Raw genomic sequence first — 24,784 nt, 5'->3', positions numbered from 1 at the left:
ATCCTATAGCTACTTCTGGAGACATATTGCTAAAGTTAGCGAAGCTCACCAAGCACAGGCTTGCGTTTATATAGCTTGCAAAGTGAGCTGTTGAACGAATACATTGAGAAGTTAGAACCAACATTTAAATTAAGCACTATTTAAAAAAAATTTTAAAAGGGAATAAAAGTTGTTCAACTTTGCAATTGGCTAGCCAAATTTTAATTTGGTGTTGGGGAACCTGAAACTTTTAGGATGTTTGGGATTTGGGGGTTGATTTGGTTCAGAGATTTTGGGATTTCAGGGTGTACAGCTTAAAGTGCCATTCCACCATTGGATGTATTCTTTGGCATAAAATACAATATAGTTTGACAACATATATAAATGGTATCACTAGATAGAGAAATCTTTTAGCTTCAAAATGATATATCAAACATAATTTTTTGACAACGACAAGTATATTAATTTTGCGACCAAAGTCACCTACCCTTTTAATTTCCGCGCGTGATGTCATCGGCAGGTTCCCCTTCTTGTGTACCACGTGACGTGGCACATATTATCAGCAATGGCGGATAGAACGCGATAAAAATAATACCAATAAATCTAGCTAACTGAAAGATTAACTCAAAATTTTTCGCAATTTTTTTGGCCCCCATATACGAGGAGAAATGACTCTCTCACTTTGGGGGTTTCCTGGTCTAAAAATAGACCGACACGTGGTACACAAGAAGGGGAACCTGCCGATGACATCATGTTTCACTACCGCGCGGAAATTAAAAGGGTAGGTGACTTTGGTCGCAAAATTAATATACTTGTCGTTGTCAAAAAATTATGTCTGATATATCATTTTGAAGCTAAAAGATTTCTCTGTCTAGTCATGTTGTCATAAAATATATTGTATTTTATGCCAAAGAATACATCCAATGGTGGAATGGCACTTTAAGGCTTTAAAAGTGTGTTTTGATTTCTGGATTTTATTTTTTTTAATTTTTTTTCCAGGGGTGTAGATCCTATGAAGTGGTAGTTTAAAACCTTTTGGGTGTTAATATTTCAGGAATTTAGAGGTGTGTACAGATTAGGGATCTTCGGAAGTAGGTATCTTTTGGGTAGATGTAGTTTATTTTTAAGTGTACAGATGGTTTTGGTATTTCTGGATTGTTTCTGGTTTATTGCATGGAATATTAGCATGTTTAAAGTTTAGTGTAAGGATCTACTCATTTAACTGTATTTCATGCCAGTATCAATGGCCTTAATCCCTGACCCTGACTTTGAAAGCTGGCTTTATAAGTGCACTGGTTTGCATTTTCTGTACCTCAATAGAAATAATAAAAATTATTAAAAAAAGTTCTCCCCAGCCTTAAGTACCACCTTTACACAATTAAGGCATCTGGCTCACCCCTCAGGGCTCAATGGCTTCTTCTAATAAGAAGAAACGTAACAAACCAAACCAGATGACACGGAACCCGAGAAGAAACCTCAGAGGCCTCTAAAGTCAGATATTTAAACGTAAGGAATGTGAGTAAGTCTGTAGTGTGTGTGAGTTGATAAGAAGTGCGATGTTTGAGAGACCAAAATCCTGAAGTTTCATCATGGAGATACCAAAAACCAAAATCTGACTTGGTGTTTAGCATCTCAGTACCCGACATTGAACTTGTTCTTGTTCAGCTCTCGTTCCAGGTTGCCAATGAGCGTGTCAATGCTTTCCTGAAGATCTCGCAGGTTCACCCTGTTACTCAGAACAGGGCTGATCTCCTGGATCTTCATGAATGCCTGATATGTGTGCTCTTTGGCTCTGTGCTCTTCTCGCGCCACTAGCATTCGATCATATGACATTAGCAATGGCATGTCTTCAATTTTCTGTTGTTCTCCAACAAAAACATCTTCCTGAACATCAGACTTTTGCTCCTTCTCCACTTCTATTTGTACAGCTTTTCTACTCTCTAGCATTTCATCATCCTCTTCCCCTCGTTCTTTGTCCTTGCCCTCGTCCTTCTCCTCTTCACTCGGCACGTCGGCATAGTCTGCTTCCTCTGCCTCCTCTGGGTGCATCTGATGGAGGTACGTCTCCTTGCAATCGCTCCAGTCTCCAGCGTAGCGGTTGCTTGGACTGTCCAAGCGCCCAGGACGGGGACGGAGAACTCCCGCTAGCTCAGCATCGCTCAGGTTTAACACCTGAGGGCGCTCTTTTCTTCTCCTCACTGGGGCAGGGGGGTCCAGGGCAAGAGACGAGGGTTTGCTCTGGACATCCGCAACTGAAACAACAATGACAAGAAAGAGAGAAAGGGAAGGAGATTTAGTGCAAAAACAAACTGGATAACAAGCCTAAAGAGTATTTGCTAGCAGGCAGTAGAACAGTATGCAAGTACAGGAGTGAACTGAAAATCATTTAGGGACAAACACATGCATTAGGAACACATGATGTAAACGCTTTTTCAAACAAGCAAGCTCCTCATACAAAACCTAAAAATTTAAGTTATTATCCAACCAGTTAATGCTAATTTTCTTTAAAAAAAAAAGCTAGCTCAAAGACAAAATAAGCTCCTTAACAGACACACATGATTAGATTTTTATTTTCTGAAGTGTCTGAGGTGAAAAGTCTGAGGTGAAAGGATAAGTATTGCGATATAATCTCAAACCTAGCATATCTCATCCTGAGCTAGCATTCAAAGCTACATGAGTCACAGGATATACGGTATACACCCTTCCACTTTCCCTATGCTAAAGAAAAAGCTCAAACCACTCAAACCATCCCTTCGTGTTACCTGCCTGGCTCGCAATTGGGAAGTCAATGACACAAAAAACAAATAGAATAAATGTGTTAAAATGTCTACAGTTCACTGCCAATAAAGGATAACACAAAACAGAAACAAACAGCATACAGTAATGTTTGCAGAAAAACAAGCAAAAAAATTAGCAGGGGAAAAAGACACCCCCCCCCCCCCCCCCAAAAAAAAAAAAGAGAGAGAAATTTAGCTTCTGGGTGTTAAGTGACTCAATAAAATTTCTAGCATCATAAAATAAGGATTATTAGAGAGATTTTCTAGCTGAAGTTAGCGTTAGATTTTTGCTTTATCCTGAAGTAAATGTACTGTCTGACCAGTTTAGCATGCTACTTTACAATACATTTACAGTTATCACCATTTAAAAAAAACCACACTATCTTGATAGTTAATGTTAGCTAATGATTTTGTTTTATCCTGCAGAGTTTATGATCAAAACTATGACTGTTGTATCCATCCATCCATTATCTGTAATCGTTTATCCTGTACAGGGTCGCAGGCAAGCTGGAGCCTATCCCAGCTGACTACGGGTGAAAGGCGGGGTACACCCTGGACAAGTCGCCAGGTCATCACAGGGCTGACACATAGACACAGACAACCATTCACACTCACATTCACACCTACGGTCAATTTAGAGCCACCAGTTAACCTAACCTGCATGTCTTTGGACTGCGGAGGAAACCGGAGCACCCGGAGGAAACCCACGCGGACACGGGGAGAACATGCAAACTCCGCACAGAAAGGCCCTCGCCGGCCACTGGGCTCGAACCCAGAACCTTCTTGCTGTGAGGCGACAGCGCTAACCACTACACCACCCATGACCGTTGTAATATTACCAAATTATTAGCAATCAGTACCACAATGTTAGCATTAATGTTAGTCACGTTTAGCACAGTTATGGCCCTTTTCCACTACCCTTTTTCAGCTCACTTCAGCTCGCTTCAGCTCACTTCAGCCCGACACGGCTCACGTTTCGACTATCCAAAAACAGCACGACTCAGCTCGCTTCAGCCCTGCTTAGCACCCAAAACTCGCACTGTTTTGGAGTGGGGCTGAAGCGAGCCAAACCGAGCTGAGTGAGGCTAGGGGCGTGAGGAGACACTCCCCTGTGCACTGATTGGTGAGGAGGAGTGTCCTCACATGCCCACACACGCCCCGCGAGCACGCTGGGATCTGTAAACACCGCAAACCCGGAAGAAGAATAATTACGAATTATGAGAATTATGAAGCCTTATGCGCCTCGCCTCATCTATACGCTCTTGCCAGTATCTGTTGGCGTTGTCGGTGACAACAAGCCACAGCACCAAGACCAGCAACACTAACGACTCCATGTCCTCCATGTTTATTGTTTACTCTCCGGGTTGTGAGACTACCGCTTAAAAGCTCACTGATGTCACTGTTTGCGCCGCCAAACGACATCACCTGACGTCCACCCACTTTCGCTAACTCCACCCAATGTGTCCACCCACTTCCAGCCAGCACGGTTCAGCGCGGTTGTAGTCGAAATGCAACTCCAACAGCCCCACTCGGCTCGACTCAGCCCGACTCAGCACGGCACGGCTCAGCCGCGTTGGTAGTGGAAAAGCGGCATTAGTCACATTTGCCAGCAATAAGCAATGAATTTAGTGCTGTGGAGAAGCATATCCTTGAATCTTTTTGTCAAAAAAAAATTGCTAGCAAGGTAAAATGAGGATTCTAAAGATTTCGGATGGTTTTAAAGCATAAGGATTAAAAATAATTTTTACTGCTAGGCATATTAGCATTGCATATCATTTGCAGGTTTTCTATTATAACCACAAGGAGACTTTGTATGCTCTGTTGGTTTAGAAGGTCAATCCAGGGTTATCGAAAAAACTAAACACAAACATCAACACACACACACACACACGGCTGTGGCCTCGACATTCTAAAAATACCAACAAACCCACACTTTGGCTTCTCCCACAGTTTTTTTCTTCCTTCACTGCCATCCATTTCATGCTAAACAAACCCAGACTGTCCACTTCCTCTTTAGCCTACAAACCTACAAAATTATACACCGAACCTATAGCTAACACAAGGCTGTTTCACCACCACCCAACAACCTCAGTGTGTGTTTCTGTGAAAATGTGCCCTCTGGGAGGAGGATTTCAGTAAGGCGTGAGCATCTCAGGGTGAAGTGGCTAAGCACAAGGCGAAAGGTTAGGTCAGGAATGTGTGTAATTATAGAGTGAGTTTATTGCATTTTTCTCTGCTGGAAGTGGAGCCAAGGGACAGTAACTTTATATAGTGCCTTTAGCAGCATGCAAGACAATTTTTCATAGTGAAAAGAACAGAAAAGAGACTAAAATTCAAGTTTAAAAGGAGCTCAAGTGAGAGGCTAGGACAGGGCCAAAAGAACGCCTAGCTGTTCCTATTTGAGCGCAGACATGTGTTGAGAAAATGTACAAAACATTTATTTTGGAGTAGTTATTACATTACCACAGCTTTGCATTTCATTCATTCTCATCTCATTATCTCTAGCCGCTTTATCCTTCTACAGGGTCGCAGGCAAGCTGGAGCCTATCCCAGCTGACTACGGGCGAAAGGCGGGGTACACCCTGGACAAGTCGCCAGGTCATCACAGGGCTGACACATAGACACAGACAACCATTCACACTCACATTCACACCTACGCTCAATTTAGAGCCACCAGTTAACCTAACCTGCATGTCTTTGGACTGTGGGGGAAACCGGAGCACCCGGAGGAAACCCATGCGGACATAGGGAGAACATGCAAACTCCACACAGAAAGGCCCTCGCCGGCCCCGGGGCTCGAACCCAGGACCTTCTTGCTGTGAGGCGACAGCGCTAACCACTACACCACCGTGCCGCCCAGCTTTGCATTTATATACTTTATTCAGTAGCTGGATCATTCACAGGCAGCTAACAAGTCAGTTTACATTATTAGTTTTAACTAGCAGTTGGACCATGTTTGTAGATTTTACCTCAACAAGAAGAGCAAAAATAACCTGGTGATATCACAAATAGCATGGCTCGCGGACAGCTAGCAGATAGCTTAGCCGTTAGCAAAAGAGCAATCTACAGTGGTGCTTGAAAGTTTGTGAACCCTTTAGAATTTTCTATATTTCTGCATAAATATGACCTAAAACATCATCAGATTTTCACACAAGTACAAAAAGTAGATAAAGAGAACCCACTTAAACAAATGAGACAACAAATATTATACTTGGTCATTTATTTATTGAGGAAAATGATCCAATATTACATATCTGTGAGTGGCAAAAGTATGTGAACCTCTAGGATTAGCAGTTAATTTGAAGGTGAAATTAGAGTCAGGTGTTTTCAATCAATGGGATGACAATCAGGTGTGAGTGGGCACCCTGTTTTATTTAAAGAACAGGGATCTATCAAAGTCTGATCTTCACAACACATGTTTGTGGAAGTGTATCATGGCACGAACAAAGGAGATTTCTGAGGCCCTCAGAAAAAGCGTTGTTGATGCTCATCAGGCTAGAAAAGGTTACAAAACCATCTCTAAAGAGTTTGGACTCCACCAATCCACAGTCAGACAGATTGTGTACAAATGGAGGAAATTCAAGACCATTGTTACCCTCCCCAGGAGTGGTCGACCAACAAAGATCACTCCAAGAGCAAGGCATGTAATAGTCGGCGAGGTCACAAAGGACCCCAGGGTAACTTATAAGCAACTGAAGGCCTCTCTCACATTGGCTAATGTTAATGTTCATGAGTCCACCATCAGGAGAACACTGAACAACAATGGTGTGCATGGTAGGGTTGCAAGGAGAAAGCCACTGCTCTCCAAAAAGAACATTGCTGCTCGTCTGCAGTTTGCTAAAGGTCACGTGGACAAGCCAGAAGGCTATTGGAAAAATATTCTGTGGATGGATGAGACCAAAATAGAACTTTTTGGTTTAAATGAGAAGCGTTATGTTTGGAGAAAGGAAAACACTGCATTCCAGCATAAGAACCTTGTCCCATCTGTGAAACATGGTGATGGTATTATCATGGTTTGGGCCTGTTTTGCTGCATCTGGGCCAGGACGGCTTACCATCATTGATGGAACAATGAATTCTGAATTATACCAGCAAATTCTGAAGGAAAATGTCAGGACATCTGTCCATGAACTGAATCTCAAGAGAAGGTGGGTCATGCAGCAAGACAACGACCCTCGGCACACAAGTCGTTCAACCAAAGAATGATTAAAGAAGAATAAAGTTTTAAACTGGCATCTATGGGTGGCAGATCATTCAGTGCTGCTGTTCCTAAACTTTGGAACTCGTTACCACAATCACTTTGTGACTGTTCCACTCTCTCTTCCTTCAAAGCTAACTTGAAAACTTTTCTCTTTACCTCACACTCCTCTTCCTAGTGTGGCTTTTTTTTTTGGTAACTCCTGTGTAAAGCGTCCTTGGGTTTGTGAAAGGTGCTATATAAATTGAAATTATTATTATTATTATTAAAGTTAATGTTTTGGAATGGCCAAGTCAAAGTCCTGACCTTAATCCAATCGAAATGTTGTAGAAGGACCTGAAGCGAGCAGTTCATGTGAGGAAACCCACCAACATCCCAGAGTTGAAGCTGTTCTGTATGGAGGAATGGGCTAAAATTCCTCCAAGCCGGTGTGCAGGACTGATCAACAGTTACCGCAAACGTTTAGTTGCAGTTATTGCTGCACAAGGGGGTCACACCAGATACTGAAAGCAAAGGTTCACATACTTTTGCCACTCACAGATATGTAATATTGGATCATTTTCCTCAATAAATAAATGACCAAGTATAATATTTTGTCTCATTTGTTTAACTCTGTTCTGTTTATCTACTTTTAGGACTTGTGTGAAAATTTGATGATATTTTAGGTCATGCCCTGCGATGACCTGGCGACTTGTCCAGGGTGTACCCTGCCTTTCGCCTGTAGTCAGCTGGAATAGGCTCCGGCTTGCCTGCGACCCTGTAGAACAGGATAAAGCGGCTACAGATAATGAGATGAGATGAGATGAGATGAGATGAGATGAGATGAGATGAGATGAGATGAGATGAGATGAGATGAGATGAGATTTTAGGTCATATTTATGCAGAAATATAGAAAATTCTAAAGGGTTCACAAACTTTCAAGCACCACTGTAGTTACCAAAATCAACACATTCGGCTAAATCCTGATAGAGGATGCAGACGCTAATCCTACACCATTTATAAAGACTAAAAGAGAGGAAAGATGCTAAAGACAGACATGCCAGTGACGTGGCTAACTTCCACGTACAAACATTTAAGAAAAGAGTTTTCCTTTTCAGAATTCATGACACCAAGTAATAATAATTGAGGAAAAATTTGCCAGAAAAGTTTTTATTAGCACGTATAAAAAATAAAATAGGAAAATTTATATGAAGTACTATTGTAGCCTATTCAGTGGCTAAACAATAACACAGCTCACAGACAGCTAGCAGCTAGTTAGCAGTTAGCAAAGTGATACTTTTGTTCCTTAAATCAACACGCAGAACTAAACTTGATGTTAAAAACAGATGACCTGTAGCTATACATGACATTACTAGCTAAACATTGTTATGTAAATCATCCGAATGTTTCATTACTAAACCAAACTTATGGCTGAAACTGACTACTTTTGCAGCGCATCTTCTCAAGACTATTATGAAGACGCATGCTAAGAAGTGACTCGATAATTACTGTGTTCACATTAGCAGGCAACATGCATGCATCAGCAAGTACAACCCCAATTCCAAAAAAGTTGGGACAAAGTACAAATTGTAAATAAAAACGGAATGCAATAATTTGCAAATCTCAAAAACTGATATTGTATTTACAAAAGAACATAGACAACATATCAAATGTCGAAAGTGAGACATTTTGAAATTTCATGCCAAATATTGGCTCATTTGAAATTTCATGACAGCAACACAGCTCAAAAAAGTTGGAACAGGGGCAATAAGAGGCTGGAAAAGTTAAAGGTACAAAAAAAGGAACAGCTGGAGGACCAAATTGCAACTCATTAGGTCAATTGGCAATAGGTCATTAACATGACTGGGTATAAAAAGAGCATCTTGGAGTGGCAGCGGCTCTCAGAAGTAAAGATGGGAAGAGGATCACCAATCCCCCTAATTCTGCACCGACAAATAGTGGAGCAATATCAGAAAGGAGTTCAACAGTGTAAAATTGCAAAGAGTTTGAACATATCATCATCTACAGTGCATAATATCATCAAAAGATTCAGAGAATCTGGGAGAATCTCTGTGCGTAAGGGTCAAGGCCGGAAAACCATACTGGGTGCCCATGATCTTCGGGCCCTTAGACGGCACTGCATCACATACAGGCATGCTTCTGTATTGGAAATCACAAAATGGGCTCAGGAATATTTCCAGAGAACATTATCTGTGAACACAATTCACCGTGCCATCCGCCGTTGCCAGCTAAAACGCTATAGTTCAAAGAAGAAGCCATATCTAAACATGATCCAGAAGCGCAGACGTCTTCTCTGGGCCAAGGCTCATTTAAAATGGGCTGTGGCAAAGTGGAAAACTGTTCTGTGGTCAGACGAATCAAAATTTGAAGTTCTTTATGGAAATCAGGGACGCCATGTCATTCGGACTAAAGAGGAGAAAGACGACCCAAGTTGTTATCAGCGCTCAGTTCAGAAGCCTGCATCTCTGATGGTATGGGGTTGCATTAGTGCGTGTGGCATGGGCAGCTTACACATCTGGAAAGACACCATCAATGCTGAAAGGTATATCCAGGTTCTAGAGCAACATATGCTCCCATCCAGACGACGTCTCTTTCAGGGAAGACCTTGCATTTTCCAACATGACAATGCCAAACCACATACTGCATCAATTACAGCATCATGGCTGCGTAGAAGAAGGGTCCGGGTACTGAACTGGCCAGCCTGCAGTCCAGATCTTTCACCCATAGAAAACATTTGGTGCATCATAAAACGGAAGAGACGACAAAAAAGACCTAAGACAGTTGAGCAACTAGAATCCTACATTAGACAAGAATGGGTTAACATTCCTATCCCTAAACTTGAGCAACTTGTCTCCTCAGTCCCCAGACGTTTACAGACTGTTGTAAAGAGAAAAGGAGATGTCTCACAGTGGTAAACATGGCCTTGTCCCAACTTTTTTGAGATGTGTTGTTGTCATGAAATTTAAAATCACCTAATTTTTCTCTTTAAATGATACATTTTCTCAGTTTAAACATTTGATATGTCATCTATGTTCTATTCTGAATAAAATATGGAATTTTGAAACTTCCACATCATTGCATTCCATTTTTATTTAAAATTTGTACTTTGTCCCAACTTTTTTGGAATCGGGGTTGTAACATTTGAATAAAGATTTCCTTTATTCTAAGTGTGTTAAGTAGGAGAACTCCAAACAACTGGCTCAAATGATTCCTCAGACCAATTCTATTGTGCACGTGTCTGATATTTCTTCTCACAAGCTTGGAAGGAAGTAGCAGAAAGCACCGGTGCTTCTGGTGAGTGTACGCAGCTAGTAGAGCTAGTGGTTAGCTTGCACTGCTAGTCTAATCTGATAACAAAGCGAGCATGAACCCAAGTACGCAACAGGCAAATAATATTTAAATATGTTTTAAACAAAAGTGGTGTGTATAAATTTTACAGCGGGCTGGAGAGTGTGTGTTTTGGTTGCTATTGCTTTCATTCACACCCACAAGACAGAAGTGGCATGAGAGACTTGTCCCTTGCTAGGGTTAGCTTGATGAAGTATTCCTTTAAATGAAAAGCTCATGCTCTGGAAATTCTTCGATTGCTACGTTAGTAAACCTAAACCAATAGAGCCTCACACCCGGAACGCATCACTATGCTGACAGGCTTTGTCATCTTGTCCTTTCTCCACAGTATCAATCACAGTTTAACTGCAATCCTGAGGGCGCGCAGCTGTTTCTCGCCACAATGGTTGAGCCGCAGCTCTTCAGGATAAATGCTGCTCTCAGGGGGCAGGATTCCTCGCGTGGTCTCAGCCCTCCAGGGCTTTGGTTTACTTTACAATTCCCCCTCTCTCTCTCTTTCTGTCCCGCATGCCAATTGAGAAGGTTAGCATGGCTGTTTGATCTCCCATATGGAAGCGGATCTGTTTGCACTATGTTTAGGAACCAGAGGAACCGAGGGTGTATCAAAGAAGTTTCAGAAGAGAGAGGTTGCTACAAACCACAGAGATGAAACTTTATCTGCGATATTTCAGTGTTCTGTGTTTATATAAGGAATAAAATGCTCAGTGTCATACTATTATAGGAGTTACTTTTACCCTGCTTTCCTATAACAGCATGCCCTGAGATGTTTTATTCATCTTGTACCGCAGCAATTTGCAACAATTAATGCTACTTTTTTAAAAATTCTCATCTCATCTCATTATCTGTAGCCGCTTTATCCTGTTCTACAGGGTCGCAGGCAAGCTGGAGCCTATCCCAGCTGACTATGGGCGAAAGGCGGGGTACACCCTGGACAAGTCGCCAGGTCATCACAGGGCTGACACACAGACACAGACAACCATTCACACTCACATTCACACCTACGGTCAATTTATGGCCCTTTTCCACTACCTTTTTTCAGCTCACTTCAGCTCGCTTCAGCTCACTTCAGCCCGACACGGCTCGCGTTTCGACTATCTAAGAACAGCACGACTCAGCTCGCTTCAGCCCTGCTCAGCCCCCAAAACTCGCACGGTTTTGGAGTGGGGCTGAAGCGAGCCAAACCGAGCCGAGTGAGGCTGGGGGCGTGAGCAGTCACTCCCCTGTGCACTGATTGGTGAGGAGGAGTGTCCTCACACGCCCACACACGCCCCGCGAGCACGCTGGGATCTGTAAACACCGCAAACCCGGAAGAAGGAGAATTACGAGAATTATGAAGCCTTATGCGCCTCGCCTCATCTATACGCTCTTGCCAGTATCTGTTGGCGTTGTCGGCGACAACAAGCCACAGCACCAAGACCAGCAACACTAACGACTCCATGTCCTCCATGTTTATTGTTTACTCTCCGGGTTGTGAGACTACCGCTTAAAAGGTCACTGATGTCACTGTTTGTGCCGCCTAACGACATCACCTGACGTCCACCCACTTTCGCTAACTCCACCCAATGTGTCCACCCACTTCCAGCCAGCACGGTTCAGCGCGGTTGTAGTCGAAATGCAACTCCAACAGCCCCACTCGGCTCGACTCAGCACGGCACGGCTCAGCCCGACTCAGCTGCGTTGGTAGTGGAAAAGCGGCATTAGAGTCACCAGTTAACCTAACCTGCATGTCTTTGGACTGTGGGGGAAACCGGAGCACCCGGAGGAAACCCACACGGACACGGGGAGAACATGCAAACTCCGCACAGAAAGGCCCTCGCCGGCCACGGGGCTCGAACCCGGACCTTCTTGCTGTGAGGCGACAGCGCTAACCATTACACCACCGCGCCGCCTTTTTTAAAAATTTTTATTTAAAATGACACATCATGCAAAACCACAAAGAAGTGTAAACTCCTCTGTCCTGAAGATGTTGGAAAACTTGGTTACAGCTTTACCTCTGACTGTTACAAAGCGCTGACACTGGAGACTCCTTCCATAAACGTCAACTAAACACCTTAGAGTAAACTTTACCATGTCAATAATTTTAAAGCTGTCGCTATGGAAACAATAAGGTATTAGAACAAACAACTGCTGTTCTAGAAAATTATTCAACACTTTCTAACTAATCAGAATCCAGAAATTAAAATGTGCACAATTTTACTCCACTTGTAGTCAATCAGCCATGTTTTGAGTGTGAAGTTTGCTTCTTTTAAAGCTTTAAAGTTACAAGGCTGACACACTAGCTGCTGGTTTACTATAATGGAGTCTGTCGCTGTAAACACACCACTACACCATCATCTAAACCAGTACATCATTTCAGGTTTCTTGTTCATGTATATACCTCGGTGTGTATGTGTGTGTGTGTGTGTGTGTGTCCTTACCTGGCCACAGCTGCAACAGGTAGTGCAGAACCTCGATGTGCTTCTTAAAGTGCAGAGCGCTGGCTAGCTCCTCCGAGTCCATGAACACTCGGTTAGCGAGACCTGAAGCGTCCTGTCTCTGACTGAGCAGCACAGGTCCAAAACACACAGCCAGGTTCTGACACGTCATCTTGTTCAACTCATGATGTGATGCGACGCGCTTCAGGTGGTCCAGAAGTTTCCTCAGAGTCCTCTAGAAGGAGGAAAGACGCAAGAGTGAATCGCCAAGGTTCTGTCACTGGTTTACAAGCATACTAAACAAAACATTAACAAGCATACTAAACAGACTGCTAACTAGTTATAATAAATTATCATAGAACAAATTTAGTTGTCTTTCTGAGGAACCCTTAAAGGTTCTATGTAGAACACAACAACAAAGTGCTTTTCCTATTAGAAATGATTCAAAGTATAACTCATTTCGAATGAACAAACGACCAATGAACTTTTTTTTTTCTACCAAGCACCAATACATTTTAGCAAATGTTTAAACATGTTCTAGGCATTAAAGAGGAACTGAAGTCATTTTTAAACTTGCTTTATTTCTTAATTAACATGTTATTCAATTACGTTTTCGGTTTTATTAACCTTATATCGTGACTCGTATTGGCATATTATATTACACTTATCAGCCTTTTCGGTTTTTAGCCAGGTTGAATGTAGTTTGTATGGTCCACGGCAGGTGTCGCTTATCCACGCGATCTTCACGAGACTTGTGCGAGACTTCAAACATGAAGTGTCAGCGCCGCCATTTTGAAAACTGTTTACACAGCGGCCAGATCGCCATATCATTCCAATTTAGATTAATTTTGAGATTTGCCAGCTTCATCAGTGATGGAGATTATTTCATATAACTTCGAAACAACATGGAGTAGAGAAGAGTTGGAAAGACAGCAGGATAAGGACTAGTCCGTCGCGCTGGTATTTACTGTCACACAATTAAAACGTGCCAGATCAGGCGGCTGGTGGGTTTTCAAAATAATAAATACATGCATGTATTTTTGTAATAAATACATTTTATACTGAGCGCATTTCCCACATAATCCTCACTAAGGTTTCAGACAGCACTACAAAATGACGTCCCCACTATATAGTGCCCTATATAGTGAGTAGGGAGAGATTTCGGACACAGGGAAAACTTCCAGCTTGATTACGTCAGCATTTGAAGGAGAGCGCACACGTCTTTTGACAACGTTGGCAGATGTTGGTCACTTTGATTTCCGCTGTACGTTTAACTTCCATCCAACACAGTCTCGCACAGGTCTCAGCGACTCTCATTTACAGCCGCTGCTTTGACATATGGACTGATATATTACATAGCATATTTCAAACACTCGTAACTTGTTATAGCAGCGACAAAATAGCTGTCAGAAATGCATTCCTACACTTTATAAAATGAGAAATAGAATTTTGATAATAAAAAAATTGCCTTCAGTTCCCCTTTAAGGAGAAAATAATAACCGGTAATTTGAAGTTTGTACCACAAAAGAACCTTTGAAGAACCTTTGTTTAATTCTCTCTAAGTGGGTATATATTTTCTTCAAAATAGAAGAAGAATCTGAGAAATCTATGGAAAATCACTACTCTTGGAACTTGGTAGACTCATAGAAAAAAGGGTCCTTCAAGGTTTCTTTAATGGTTCACTGGATAATTAAGGATTATCGTGTTGAACAATCTCCAAAATATTGATAATTATGTCTTTCTTAACATCTAGCTCTAGGTACGTGATACACTCTGAGGAAAACAAAAGGTTCTTCAAGGGATAATGAAGGGTTCTAAAAAGTTATATTTCGAACTCGTTGTAATGGGGAAATGCTGTGTTGTAGGGTTCTCCATTTAAAGGACAATTGAACTTGTAAGGGTTTTTAAATTTTCTAACAATGTGCATACAGCTGTTTTTTGAAAGCTGCACCAGGTTGTAATGATTTCTGACCAGATACTGCTCTTAAAGTCGACAAGTTTTGACTTGGACCCTCCAAGACCTCCAAGCTCTTATCTAAAATCCACTTAAGCAGATGAAGTGATGGATAGAGACGAGGAATCGCCCAAGGAAACAGTGTGAGGATAGACTGACAACTGTTTGTACAGTAAAACTTTAAATATGAAAACTTCTGTAATTTTATAATACCTTCTCAACTACAGGCAGCGTCTCAAGCAACCCGGCGGCGTGCTCCGAATCGGCAGAGTCGTTCTCACAGCCGCTGTTTCCGATCATCAGCGGCCGCTTGGACATGGCGTCTAGAACTGCCTCGTACAGAGGCTTAGAGATGAGAGGATGAGGTAGCTCCCTCAGATAGTCTTTAAGAACACCTGACAGAGAAAAAGAATGAAGGACAAGGAGAAAGAGAGAGAGAGAGAGAGAGACTTTAAGCTGACTTAAAGCTGTAACTGACCAATGACTGCAACAGACCTAAAATAAAAAAAAATTAAAAAAAATGTCGAGTGACCGTATAAATACACACAAAGTAATAATGCATAATGTCTAATAATCTAATTAACTGATTATAAATTATAAACGGTATTTATAATTTATAATCAATGTTTATAATATTAAAAAATAAAGAAGGAAAAGAGTGACAAAAGTGTATGTGTAGAAAGTAATAATTTCATAATAATAACAATGTATTTATAATAAATACTGATATTGGGGTGGCACGGTGGTGTAGTGGTTAGCGCTGTTGCCTCACAGCAAGAAAGTCCGGGTTCGAGCCCCGTGGCCGGCGAGGGCCTTTCTGTGTGGAGTTTGCATGTTCTCCCCGTGTCCGCGTGGGTTTCCTCCGGGTGCTCCGGTTTCCCCCACAGTCCAAAGGCATGCAGGTTAGGTTAACTGGTGACTCTAAATTGACCGTAGGTGTGAATGTGAGTGTGAATGGTTGTCTGTGTCTATGTGTCAGCCCTGTGATGACCTGGCGACTTGTCCAGGGTGTACCCCGCCTTTCACCCGTAGTCAGCTGGGATAGGCTCCAGCTTGCCTGCGACCCTGTAGAACAGGATAAAGCGGCTACAGATAATGGATGGATGGATGTATATAATTTCTCATACATTTACGATGGTCAAATAAATATTTCTAATAACTATTATTTGTACCATTGGGAAAAGTAAAAAATGAAAAGAAAAAGAGGGAGGAGTTGAATGTTTGGTAGCTTTATTTTTTAGCTCATCTTTGTTTTCTGTATTGTGTTGTAAAGCCTGGCTGCAGGTTTATTTCTGTTTATGCATGCTTTACTTGTCTTACTGGATTCTATTTTTTTTATCCTTTCCCATCTCCAGGTGGGCGATGTAACATTTGTGTCCTTTGATACTTGCACAGAAACATTTCTATGTACAACCCCGATTCCAAAAAAGTTGGGACAAAGTACAAATTGTAAATAAAAACGGAATGCGGAAGTTGCGGAGTGTAGAAGTTTCAAAATTCAATATTTTATTCAGAATAGAACATAGATGACATATCAAATGTTTAAACTGAGACAATGTATCATCTCATTATCTCTAGCCACTTTATCCTGTTCTACAGGGTCGCAGGCAAGCTGGAGCCTATCCCAGCTGACTACGGGTGAAAGGCGGGGTACACCCTGGACAAGTCGCCAGGTCATCACAGGGCTGACACATAGACACAGACAACCATTCACACTCACATTCACACCTATGGTCAATTTAGAGTCACCAGTTAACCTAACCTGCATATCTTTGGACTGTGGGGGAAACCGGAGCACCCGGAGGAAACCCACGCGGACACGGGGAGAACATGCAAACTCCGCACAGAAAGGCCCTCGCTGGCCACGGGGCTCGAACCCGGACCTTCTTGCTGTGAGGCGACAGCGCTAACCACTACACCACCGTGCCGCCCGAAAATGTATCATTTAAAGAGAAAAATTAGGTGATTTTAAATTTCATGACAACAACACATCTCAAAAAAGTTGGGACAAGGCCATGTTTACCACTGTGAGACATCCCCTTTTCTCTTTACAACAGTCTGTAAACGTCTGGGGACTGAGGAGACAAGTTGCTCAAGTTTAGGGATAGGAATGTTAACCCATTCTTGTCTAATGTAGGATTCTAGTTGCTCAACTGTCTTAGGTCTTTTTTGTCGTATCTTCCGTTTTATGATGCACCAAATGTTTTCTATGGGTGAAAGATCTGGACTGCAGGCTGGCCAGTTCAGTACCCGGACCCTTCTTCTACACAGCCATGATGCTGTAATTGATGCAGTATGTGGTTTGGCATTGTCATGTTGGAAAATGCAAGGTCTTCCCTGAAAGAGACGTCATCTGGATGGGAGCACATGTTGCTCTAGAACCTGGATATACCTTTCAGCACTGATGGTGTCTTTCCAGATGTGTAAGCTGCCCATGCCACACGCACTAATGCAACCCCATACCATCAGAGATGCAGGCTTCTGAACTGAGCGCTGATAACAACTTGGGTCGTCCTTCTCCTCTTTAGTCCGAATGACATGGCGTCCCTGATTTCCATAAAGAACTTCAAATTTTGATTCGTCTGACCACAGAACAGTTTTCCACTTTGCCACAGCCCATTTTAAATGAGCCTTGGCCCAGAGAAGACGTCTGCGCTTCTGGATCATGTTTAGATACGGCTTCTTCTTTGAACTATAGAGTTTTAGCTGGCAACGGCGGATGGCACGGTGAATTGTGTTCACAGATAATGTTCTCTGGAAATATTCCTGAGCCCATTTTGTGATTTCCAGTACAGAAGCATGCCTGTATGTGATGCAGTGCCGTCTAAGGGCCCGAAGATCATGGGCACCCAGTATGGTTTTCCGGCCTTGACCCTTACGCACAGAGATTCTCCCAGATTCTCTGAATCTTTTGATGATATTATGCACTGTAGATGATGATATGTTCAAACTCTTTGCAATTTTACACTGTCAAACTCCTTTCTGATATTGCTCCACTATTTGTCGGCGCAGAATTAGGGGGATTGGTGATCCTCTTCCCATCTTTACTTCTGAGAGCCGCTGCCACTCCAAGATGCTCTTTTTATACCCAGTCATGTTAATGACCTATTGCCAATTGACCTAATGAGTTGCAATTTGGTCCTCCAGCTGTTCCTTTTTTGTACCTTTAACTTTTCCAGCCTCTTATTGCCCCTGTCCCAACTTTTTTGAGCTGTGTTGCTGTCATGAAATTTCAAATGAGCCAATATTTGGCATGAAATTTCAAAATGTCTCACTTTCGACATTTGATATGTTGTCTATGTTCTATTGTGAATACAATATCAGTTTTTGAGATTTGTAAATTATTGCATTCTGTTTTTTATTTACAATTTGTACTTTGTCCCAACTTTTTTGGAATCAGGGTTGTACATGATGCACAACACAATATACAGGTTTCCTCAACTGCCAGCAAAGCTACTGTTGCATTAAAAAAAAGTTCTATTATACATTTCTACTCTGTATTATATTTGTGTTAAACAATTTAAAAATATTCTGTAATTTTTTTTGTTACAACGTTAAAGATGCAAAATTGTGGTGTTCCTTTTATTTAAAAAAGTCCAATGCTTTTATTTAACATTTACAAGATAAATCAGCAGTGAAAAGGAAAGAAAAACCCCAAAACTGTAATATTCTACAATTTTAAAGACTCAAAGTTGTACTGTTGCATTAAAAAAAAAATGAATTAGTGTTAATTACTCTTTTTTTATATTTTAATTCTCGAACAGTTATCATTTTTCCATTTTTAGAGACAGTATTGGATTTTAAAACTGTTTTATAACACTTAATATGGTTATTTCTACAAAATAAATAACACGTAAATGATATAGATAACACTAGAAGGAGGAAAAACTATAAATAAATGTACCCATCTGTAAAAACTTGTAATTTTAAAAGATTCAGGAGTGCTGATTTATTACAAAAATTAACTCTTAAATAAATATAAATTGAAGGAAAAACATTTTAAAAGTTGAAGAAAAAATTCAACAATTTTAAATTATTTCTTTTTACAATTTTAATTATTTTGAGTCAAAATATTAGAAAAAATATCAAATCAGATTCTTAAATATTCTGCAGTAGTGGTATTTAAGTTGTAAAGCTATTGCAATTTTCATGACATCACAAACTCTTACATACTGTTAAATAATTTTCTATTATATCAATATTATATTGAGAATAAATTAAATAAAATGCAATAATGTGAAGGAAAGTGAAAACTATTAACTTTTGAAGTGAATAGAAGTATTTAAAGGTTTAAAAACTGAAGATATAAGACACTAGATGTACATGTAACTTTTTCAATATTAATATCATTCATTATTTAAATTCAACCATTTTTTGTTACTATTAATAATAAGAGAACACGTGAAGCCTAATAAATTAAAAGCATTGTTGCTACAAATCACCTTTCTTAGGGGTATGCAAACTTTTGCACTTAATTATACTGTAAATCTAAAATCTCCACAGAATTTTTTTTTTACACAAACCACTGTAAGATCTTCTGGATTTCAGCTGTAATTTAGTAACCGCTGCATCACACAAAGGAAAACGAGCCATAAAATCGGTGGAGGTGTTTAATACGCGGCTCTTTGGATATGGCTGCAGCTGCACGACTCATCCAGTACAAGATGCGTCAGAGTTAGAAATACCGAGTGTGTGCATGCAGACGCAGCAGAACGAGAGCGTGTGCCTTGAGGACACGCTGAGATACCTAACAAATTACAGCGAGGCTAATCTCCTAAAGCAGAGCCATTATTCAGTGTCCGCTCCACTTCTCTCCCCTGCCTCCCTCTCTGAGAGCCCAGACTTGGCAGCCGGAGGGAATCTCATTGTTGTGGTGACTTCTGAGAGACGTTGGAATTCATCCCGGGATGGAGAGAGTGAATTTTCACACCTGAGCGTTCAGTCTCACAGTGAGTGACTTTATAAAAGCAGAGCCAGGCAGGAAAGCAACACTGCTAATCGTGAGACTCGATCCGAGACCTGGACGTTTACGTTAACCCGGGGGTTTCTGAAGCTTCCTGAGCAGGGTAATCGGTTCTGCAAGAGTGAAAACGAGGCGGGTAACTAGGGTCTGAAGAGACTTGGAACTTTATTTGATCAGGCCAGCAGGCAGGGAGCGAGCTACAGGCTAGCGAATACGCTTGGCTATTGCTAGTTCCAATTGGCAGAATCCAAAAAGTAGAGTGAATTCAGCTCTGATTCAAGAATGGCTGGACTAGAAATAGCATCTCTCTCACACACACACACTTTTAAATCTTATTAGATCAGTGGACTGTGTGCTGTTTTGCTGAGCAAAATAGTGATTCATTAATCAAATCAGATTAGAAATTAGCCAGGATTAGCCTTGCTGCTCTGGCCACAAGCAAACACACACACACACACACACACACACACACACACAGAGATCAGTGTTCAAGTTAAAGTTCAGTGTTCAAAGCACTTGGCAAAACAAAGCACTGAAGCCATTAGCTAAAAACCCATAAAACTATATCAATAACATTGAACATATTAGCTTAACAAGCCCTGTGATAGATTGGCGACCTGCCCAGGATGTGCCCCACGTCTCACTGAATTGGCTCCAGCTTTCCCTGCGACCCTGACAGATACATGACATAGATAATGGATGGATGGATATTAGCGTAACAATATGTGAGGTTGTGATTTAGATCAGTGGTTCTCAAACTTTTTTCACCAAGTACCACCTCAGAAAATACTTGGCTCTCCAAGTACCACCATAATGACCAACATTAAAATACAGTAGCGTAGTAGGCCTAAGTATTCATTAAAAACAAGGCGGAGGTTTTATTTAACAAGTATATTTAATATTGTTGGCCACTGTGACATTACACACAGTACTTTGAACAGTAACACTGTGTTGAAATATAGGAAAATAAAACACTGTACTTAAATAATGAATCAAATAAAATTAATTGCACATAAAAGTGAAATAAACATTGTACTAAAATAAATATTAAAAGACAGTTCTTAAAGATTAAATGAAAATGTACTTAAAAGTTAAATAACTGTACTGTACTTAAATGTTAAGTAAAAAAAAGTACTGTCCCCGCATACAACACACTGCGGCCTGGGCAGCTCCTCTGTCCCGCTCCAAATGAATCCCAGTTTTATGTATTTTTCGTCATACTTCCTCCTCACTGGTTTCTGCTGTTTGCTAGCAGTTCTGGGGCTGGTTTTGCCACTGTCGTTAGCATCTGCGCTCGGCTCACACACGTCCTCTTCAGTTCTCCCTCTCTCCTGATCCACGCTCCCATTCGCGGATTTAAGCCACAGCAGTAATTTTGTCGTACTCGTCATAATTAGCAAAGCCACCTCCACCTTTTCCCATCACAGCCTAGTCTACCAATGGCGGATAACCGTCTGTCAGCGGAACCGGCGGGAATGCGTACGTACGCTATGTATGGCTACCCAGAAGCACTTGCAAACTTTTTAAAATTATTAACTTAATTTGTATCTCCTTTCATTTTCTTGTCATCGGTTGATAAGATATTTTCATCCATTCGGATATTATGGATAGTATTTCACGTTTTATTTTATTTTTAAATTTTTTTTATATTAATTAAGTGATTCTTTGGCGTACCACTAGTGGCACGCGTACCACAGTTTGAGAATCACTGATTTAGATAATTACATTTAGCATTCTGACAGGTTTTCAGCTATTGTTTCAAAAAGCTAGGCTAATCAGTCGCTTACTGCTAACGGTACTACTAAAAGCTATAAATTATCAGCAACATATATATTACACACACACACATACACACACACACAGTACTATGCAAACGTCTGAGGCACATGTAAAGAAATGCTGTAGATCAAAAATGGCTTAAAAACAATGAAATGAAATGTTTCAACATAAAAAAAATACTATAAACAGCAGTAAGCCATAATAAATGAAACAAAGTCAATATTTGGTGTGAGACGACTCTTTGCTTTAAAAAAAAATAGTAGTCTCAGGTACAGTGAGTGCAGTTTGATAAGGAAATGAGCTGTAGGTTTTACTGAGCATCTTACAGAACCAGCCGCAGTTCTTCTGGACACTTTGACTGTCACACTCGCTTCTTCATTTTGCACCAGAACCCAGCAGCCTTCATTATGTTTTCTTTTTTATTCTGAAAAGTGCTCTCTTATGTAATATGCTGCTCAGATACAAACATTTTTTTTTCTGTAACATTTAATTTTGTCCTGGAAAACGAACGTTTGGACTCTAAAATGTTTTTGTACTGACTTGATAATGTAGAAGTCATAAAGTAGAAATCTATAACAAAATTTGTATGGAAAAAAAAAGTAGGATGCCTCAGACTTTTGCACAGTACTGTATATTTACGTTATTACGAGCTAACAAGGAAGAAAACTGAGAGGTTAGCAAAAAAAAAAAAATCCTGAAACATTATTTTCTTTTATCTTAGCATACATCTGAGCAGTTTGGCTTTTTCTGGGTTGTGTCAAGAATAGACGAGAGATTTATTTATCAAAACACAAAATCAGCAATGTGTGACAAGGTTCACATATACTCAGGGACTTAGCATATTGTCCTTAAGCCCACTACTAGCATGAGTTGTTGTTATTATTAGCAACTTGTGTATGTTTTGCTATGGAATTCTACATTAGTTAATGATAATTATCCCACACCAGGGTGGAGGAACAGAATTACTTCCAAAAGAAAAACACTGTTTAGATGCAGTGATATTAGCACAAACATTTATAAGATGCTAACAGTGCATTAATCGAGAGTATAGTTTATTGCTAATTTAGCATCTTTTGTATGTTGAGCTGGGAATTCAGAGGAACGATAACATTTTAACTGAAGGAATGTTAGCACAAGCATTTCTATAATGCTAACACTCTACTACTAGATAACAATTAATAAATTAGCATCTTTTTTAGAAAACCATTACTGTTTCTGTCAGTTGTTTAGTTAAATATTACAGTTCTAGGAACTCAATGTTCTTTCTCAAGTTTCCTGTTTGTTTGCATAATGTTTTTGCATAAAGTTTACAAAATTTTCCAGGATGACTCAGCAACATTAGCTGTAGGAATATTAGCGTAAATGTGTTCATGATGTTAGCTTTGAGGAAACATGTGAGCAAACCATTATTACAACATGTGTCAGAACATTGCAGAGACATTACTTTAGTAACATTAACAAAGTTGTTAGCATCATAGCATCCTTTGACAAAACATGATGCTTTCGTTTCTGCGATCCAGGCTTTCGTCTAAACGGGGGAACAGGGGCGCTGCGCCCTCTTACTCTCGCCGTGCGCCCCCTTACCGACTCCGTGAAAACATCCCAGCAACACTACGTGACAATGTGTCTGATCATCAAATACGTTATAATTGCTCCAAAAATATTCCAATCATAGTAGATACACCGCCAGACGGTACAAAAACAATCCGAATTGGCGTTTTCCAGACTGAGGCGCCATGTTGTTTAGTTGTTTACTTGTCGCGGCTGCTCTCGCGAGATTTGACATGGGTTACATATAAGGTCAGCTGACTTGTAGTGCGAGATTTCTTGAGACTGAATGACCTTTCACCCACCGGCGCGGGAGCTTTTGACAAGTAGTTCGCGAGTTGTTTTTGTTGACACTTGGGCATTTAAAGATGTCATCCCGCGGCACGAAGCGGAAGAAAGCCAAAGACTGTCCGGGGCAGAAGAAGATTACTTCTTTCTTTTTCAATGTTGACAGACAATTTGTTATAATTTCCCTCTCAGATAGCCTCAGAATGTCCCATTGGAGCATTTTTCAAAGGCTTTACACGGCGGGGGGGGAACAACCGGCACCATCCCCCCCCGCTTCGCTCCCTCGCCATGGTGAGCGCCCTCATACTAAATTTTTCTAGAAAAAACCCTGCGATCGGTTATAGTTGAAACGTCTTCTGAGAATTATGGGCCATGGAAATTTAACTTCGTTCTCAAGGATCCTGCTTGTTTGTTTTGGGGGGTTTTTTAACATAAATTTTTATATTGTATTTTTAAAAATGATCTACCATGATTCAGCGACGTTTTAGATGTAGGAATGTTAGCATAAACATTTCCATAATGTGAGATTTTCTCTAAGTGTGAACATGTGACTAAAACGTTATTATAGCTTGTCAGATTCTAGCAGAGCGTTCCAGTAACTTGATCTTTTCTGAAGCAGGCTTCATGTTTACAATCATTTAACATTTTCATTCTTCTCATTTCATCTCATTATCTCTAGCCGCTTTATCCTGTTCTACAGGGTCGCAGGCAAGCTGGAGCCTATCCCAGCTGACTACGGGCGAAAGGCGGGGTACACCCTGGACAAGTCGCCAGGTCATCACAGGGCTGACACATAGACACAGACAACCATTCACACTCACATTCACACCTACAGTCAATTTAGAGTCACCAGTTAACCTAACCTGCATGTCTTTGGACTGTGGGGGAAACCGGAGCACCCGGAGGAAACCCACGCGGACACGGGGAGAACATGCAAACTCCGCACAGAAAGGCCCTCGCCGGCCACGGGGCTCGAACCCGGACCTTCTTGCTGTGAGGCGACAGCACTAACCACTATACCACCGTGCCGCCCCATTTTCATTCTTAAAAAAAAAAAATTCAAATTCGTAATCAACCGTTCTGACTGGATGATGTTTGATGTCCGTTAAAAGTAAGCACAAAAAAAAAGGGCGGCTCTGCTGTTGAAATATGGTTGATCTAGCCTGCATAAATGCCTCGTAAATTAGAAACTGCTAATTTATGAGGCAATTGCTATCGTTCCTGTTAGCACCTGGTCTTTTCTAATGCCAGGACAAGTGGCACAGGAAACTGTAGAGTTCTTAAACAGCAGAGTTGCTTAGCATTAGCATTAGTGCGCTGTTGTTTCTTCTCTTTCTTTTAGCAGAGAAACGTGTGTGACATGTCCTTCCTCTCAACCAGCCATGATCCCACGCTTTAAAACACGTCCTTCAACAAACACACACTCATACAACCCTGATAACTCATTGAGGTGTGTGTGTGTCCATTAAGAGAAGGTCAATGATTAACACACTATGACTAGGCTGCTCTCTGCTATGTTTGTACAATTTCTAACACC

The 24,784-nt window shown here is 41.0% G+C and overlaps 1 protein-coding gene across 1 annotated transcript in view; it reads right to left on the bottom strand.

Annotated features, from left to right (window-relative positions):
* Positions 1 to 841: 841 nt before the first annotated feature.
* Positions 842 to 24,784, bottom strand: part of syde2 (synapse defective 1, Rho GTPase, homolog 2 (C. elegans)) — a 56,490-nt gene continuing 32,547 nt past the window's right edge. The window contains exons 5-7 of the mRNA XM_060937772.1: positions 14,883 to 15,064; positions 12,719 to 12,950; positions 842 to 2,231 (exon numbers count right to left, since the gene is read on the bottom strand). Of these exons, the coding sequence (XP_060793755.1) occupies positions 1,612 to 2,231; positions 12,719 to 12,950; positions 14,883 to 15,064 (1,034 nt within the window). The 3' untranslated portion in view covers positions 842 to 1,611. The remainder of the gene's footprint in view (positions 2,232 to 12,718; positions 12,951 to 14,882; positions 15,065 to 24,784) is intronic.

The sequence above is a fragment of the Neoarius graeffei genome, chromosome 13 (assembly GCF_027579695.1).
Source record: "Neoarius graeffei isolate fNeoGra1 chromosome 13, fNeoGra1.pri, whole genome shotgun sequence".
NCBI classification, from domain to species: domain Eukaryota; kingdom Metazoa; phylum Chordata; class Actinopteri; order Siluriformes; family Ariidae; genus Neoarius; species Neoarius graeffei.
This window is presented reverse-complemented; position numbering and strand designations above follow the sequence as displayed.